Source organism: Nestor notabilis, unplaced genomic scaffold, assembly GCF_000696875.1.
Source record: "Nestor notabilis isolate BGI_N333 unplaced genomic scaffold, ASM69687v1 scaffold26469, whole genome shotgun sequence".
Classification (NCBI taxonomy): domain Eukaryota; kingdom Metazoa; phylum Chordata; class Aves; order Psittaciformes; family Psittacidae; genus Nestor; species Nestor notabilis.
This window is the reverse complement of record NW_009944515.1, coordinates 48,816-52,805: the sequence shown is the minus strand read 5'-3', so window position 1 is coordinate 52,805 and position 3,990 is coordinate 48,816. Positions and strand designations below refer to the sequence as shown.

The window sequence follows — 3,990 nt, the reverse complement described above, 5'->3', positions numbered from 1 at the left end:
ACAGGTTTGGAACCAAGCAGAGGGCATGGTTCAGGTGCTGTGGGCAGCCCCATTTGTGTCCTCTGCAAGTCCACCCAGAAGAGTGTGCCGTCAGTGTCAGCTCTGTGTCCAGGGACCAAGCATGCTGAAATAGTTATTTAGTTACCTGCATCCAGTTTCCAGGATTTCCCATCTTCCCCATGTCCCAAAATCTGTGGGCATCATCCTCACCAAGTGAATACCCTCAGAGGTTTATACCCTTTTCCTTGGTCAGAACAAATGGGGTTTGCAGGATCCTGTTTCCTGATGCTTCCAATAGTGGACCCTGGATTAGCAGCTCTAAGAGTGACTGAAAGCAGTCACACTGGTAAGGCAAGCAGGTTTGAAAACTCACCTGAGGGGCAAGGGAAAAAGTTTATATGTGATACTGAATCTATTCAAAATATGAACAAACACTTTGTAAATTTTTAAATGAGCTATTCAAAGACATTCTAGTAAGAGGTTTGTGGCATACAAAAATGACTACTTGCATCTTCCTTTTCCAGTCACAGCTGATGGCACTGAAATGCTTAACTATTCTTTAGCCTTCCAGTATACAACAGGAACCCTTTCTTCACACAGTTTTGTGCAGAAGTGTGAAAACTTTTGTACCATTTCTCTTAGCAAAAAGTAGGACTTCTCCATGCCTTTAGCAGCTAAAACTCTCTGAGCATTTTTTCATTCTTCTTTTTCTTTTTTTTTTCCTTTTTTTTATTCTTTTTTGACAGATTTCTGGGATTCTTCCTTAAACCAAAGAAGAGGAGAGAAGTTATCCCACCCTGCAAAAGACTCTGCTTTCAGCAGTGCCCAGACAGACAGTTTAAAATCTACCCACTGTTTTGCAAGCAGCACAAACCACTGCTCATGTGAAATTGAGCTGTCAATAGGAAATGACAGGCTGTGGTTCGTGAATCCTATTTTTATAGAAGAGTGCAGTAATCCTTTTCCACCAGATGTACCTTCTCCTAGAAGCCATGCTGTGAGTGCCGATCTCCCCCCTGCCACCATGCTCACTGAAAAGAGGTCTCCCCACCGCCCCCCTCCACCTCCACCTTCACATGCTCTTGTTCAGAAATCTTCTCTGAAGCTCCTGCAGGATCCCATCACTGCCTGTGAAGAAAATGAGCTGCTCCTTCAGCCACTAGAAAAGACCTTGAAGGAAAGGAGAGTTGAAGGCGGTGACAATAAAGAAGAAAGGAAGCAGAGCTGCTCAGTCAGTGAGCCTTCAGCAGTGAGCCCCAAGAAGGGCTCCCAGCCCTCTGTCCCACCACGGAGGCGGCTGTCTGGGAGGACCTCAGAGGAGAGCTGTGTGGGAAACCCCAGAAGTTGTGAAACACTGAAAGGGGAATGGACAGAACAAAAACAACATGCAAGTACAGATAGCAGCGATAAAAGGTCACTGTGCAAAAAGGCTGTAGAAATGCCTGGGGAGGTTCCTGAGATGGCTGTGTCACAGTTTCAGGAGACAAAGCCTGAACTTGCAGAGAAGAAGGACATGCCTGGGATTCAAAGAAATGCCATAGGAAAGTCACTTCCTATCCCACCACCTAGAAGGAAGAGGCTTTCCCAGGTACCGAGGGTCCCCAGCTCCTGCCAGTCAAAGCAAAGAACAGTGGCAGAGATGACCACAACCATGGCCATGGTGCAGGATCTGTGCAAGAGCAGCTCTGCTACAGTGTCAGGTGGTGCCACTTGCACACACACCAAGACTGAACTGCAACATGGCTGCAAATCCATCAACTCAGCCAAACAGAAGGATGCTCACTCCTCCCTGGAGGGCCCAGGAGGCAGCACTGTGGCTCAGACGTCAGCATCTGAACCAGACTCATACTCCACCAGCAGCACAGAGGATGACCTGGAGATGCTGAGTAGTTCATCTGGTAAAAAGACACGCTCCATGATCTTGGACAAGGCCAAGAACAGGCTCTCCTTTGTGAGCCTGTCCAATGTCTTCACAGTCTTTTTGTCTAGTGACAGGAAGCTGCAGAAGAAGATTGTGGAGCTGGCACAGGACAAGGACTCGTACTTTGGCAACCTGGTCCGGGACTACAGAGTGTACAGTTTAGAGATGATGGCAAAGCAGAGCTCCAGCACAGAGATGCTACAAGAAATCCGGATGATGATGACGCAGCTGAAGAGTTACTTAGTGCAGAGCACTGAGTTGAAATCTCTGATAGACCCAGGCTCCCACACTGAAGAACAGTTAGGTAGGTGACTGTGCTTTACCCATCCTTGGGCAGAATTTGGGAAGGGGAGAAAGAAGACAGGATTATGCAGACACAGGTTCTGCTTTACAGGATTATAAACCATCTCTTAAAAGCTGAGGGGTGTGAACTGAAGTCTACTCTGTGGTTGCCAGCACTTGGAGGAGCAGCTTTAAAAACCGGGAGACCAGTGAGGGGGAAAATCCCTTATGAAAAGTTAATGTTTTAAAGGGAAGAGTTTAAGAGGAAAAGGTGTATGTTGGTGTGTGAGAGAGACATATATGTATGTATATATGCATATATACACACATGCAAATATGAGTCTCTGTGTGTGTGTGTATATATGTGTACGCACAGGCACACACACACAGAACTACGCTCACTGGAAACACAAAAGGCCAATGTCCCCCTGCACAGCCGTGTTCCCCATGGCCTTCCAGGTCCACTGCCCCACACTCTGCAGTGAGGATGGAGAACTCCTGGTATGTGGCAGCCAGACCTGGAGCCAGTCACTGTCTCACAAGAAGGGACAAGACTACAATGGTTTTGAGTGGCAGATTGGAGGAATCACTTGATCCCACTCTGTTCCTTCGAGCTCAGAGGCTTAAAGACCTGCCTGCTGCAAGACCACTGCTGGCTCCAAAATACAGCGTTTGCCTCTTGTTGCCACAGACATAGTTTGCCTTTGGGGAGGAAAATTAATATTTTTGGCTGTTTAGGGGTGTTTTGTTGCTTCTCATTCAATATTCTGTGAAGGAGTAATGTGGTACTGCCCTCCTTGCTAAGAAATGGACTGGCCTGTTTAATGTACATTCATGAAGGAATATACAAAGACCTGTAGGATTTTTTATCCCAGCCAGAAAAAGCATGCATGCATGCACTTACATGCTCTTTTGATTTAAAATTGTTTCCTGAGGACCTGAGAACCAGAGCTATTTATGAGATCCCTAAGCTGGCTTAAAGCAAGCTGGGAGCTGGAAGACCCCCAACACAGAACATGGCCAAGCACCGAAGTGACCAGGGATTCCAGGGTATCCTGCAGTTCCAGTATTAGATGGGACCCAGCTACCCTGGGTGAGCCAGGACCCAGAGGCAATCAGCTGCCAGTCTCAGCAGGCACTGCTGACTTCTTTCTCACCCAGCTAAGGCTTCACATGACCCTGCAGTCTCCCCAGCAGAAGAGACCTGCTGCCTTCCCATTGCCATACCTAGGAGAAGGGAGCTACAGTTTCACTTCTCATGCACCTCATGTAACACCTGTCCTTTTTGTCCTAGTAACCCCTTTCTTCAAAGCAAAGGGGCTGTCAGCACAGAGAAGTCAGTCTTTAATCTTGATTAGAGAAGGTGGAGAGGAAGCAGAAAGAAGAAGTGTCCTTGTTCTGCTTGGTAGAGCTGCGTGTGTGCAAGGATCCCCCCCACCTTCACACAGACATGCCTGGTTACCTCTAGCCCTGTTCACTGGTGGTTCCTTGACAGGATGATATGGCCCAGCCAGCCTAGGGGGACTACCTTTCCCTGTGGAGGACAGCCATTCCCACCATTTGAATTTGTACTGCTTCAAGTGAACTGTTTCTCTGGATCCTTTAAAATAGTTGCATTTTGTATACATAAATGTTACTGCCCTCTGTTTCATTCTTCACTGAGTGGATGAACTCTCTTGTTAGTGACCTTTTTGCCTGAATGTAAGGGTGAAAAGAGGATTCCTTGCAATCCTTCTAGCTCTGGTTTCTAGGAGTCAGACAACAGACTTTTTCACAGTCTCTCATGC

The 3,990-nt window shown here is 47.2% G+C and overlaps 1 protein-coding gene across 1 annotated transcript in view; it reads left to right on the top strand.

Moving 5' to 3' along the window:
* Positions 1-258: 258 nt before the first annotated feature.
* The window catches only part of RIN3 (Ras and Rab interactor 3), a 19,075-nt gene continuing 15,343 nt past the window's right edge, over positions 259-3,990 (top strand). Inside the window, exons 1-2 of the mRNA XM_010022456.1 lie at positions 259-346; positions 747-2,225. Of these exons, the coding sequence (XP_010020758.1) occupies positions 259-346; positions 747-2,225 (1,567 nt within the window). The remainder of the gene's footprint in view (positions 347-746; positions 2,226-3,990) is intronic.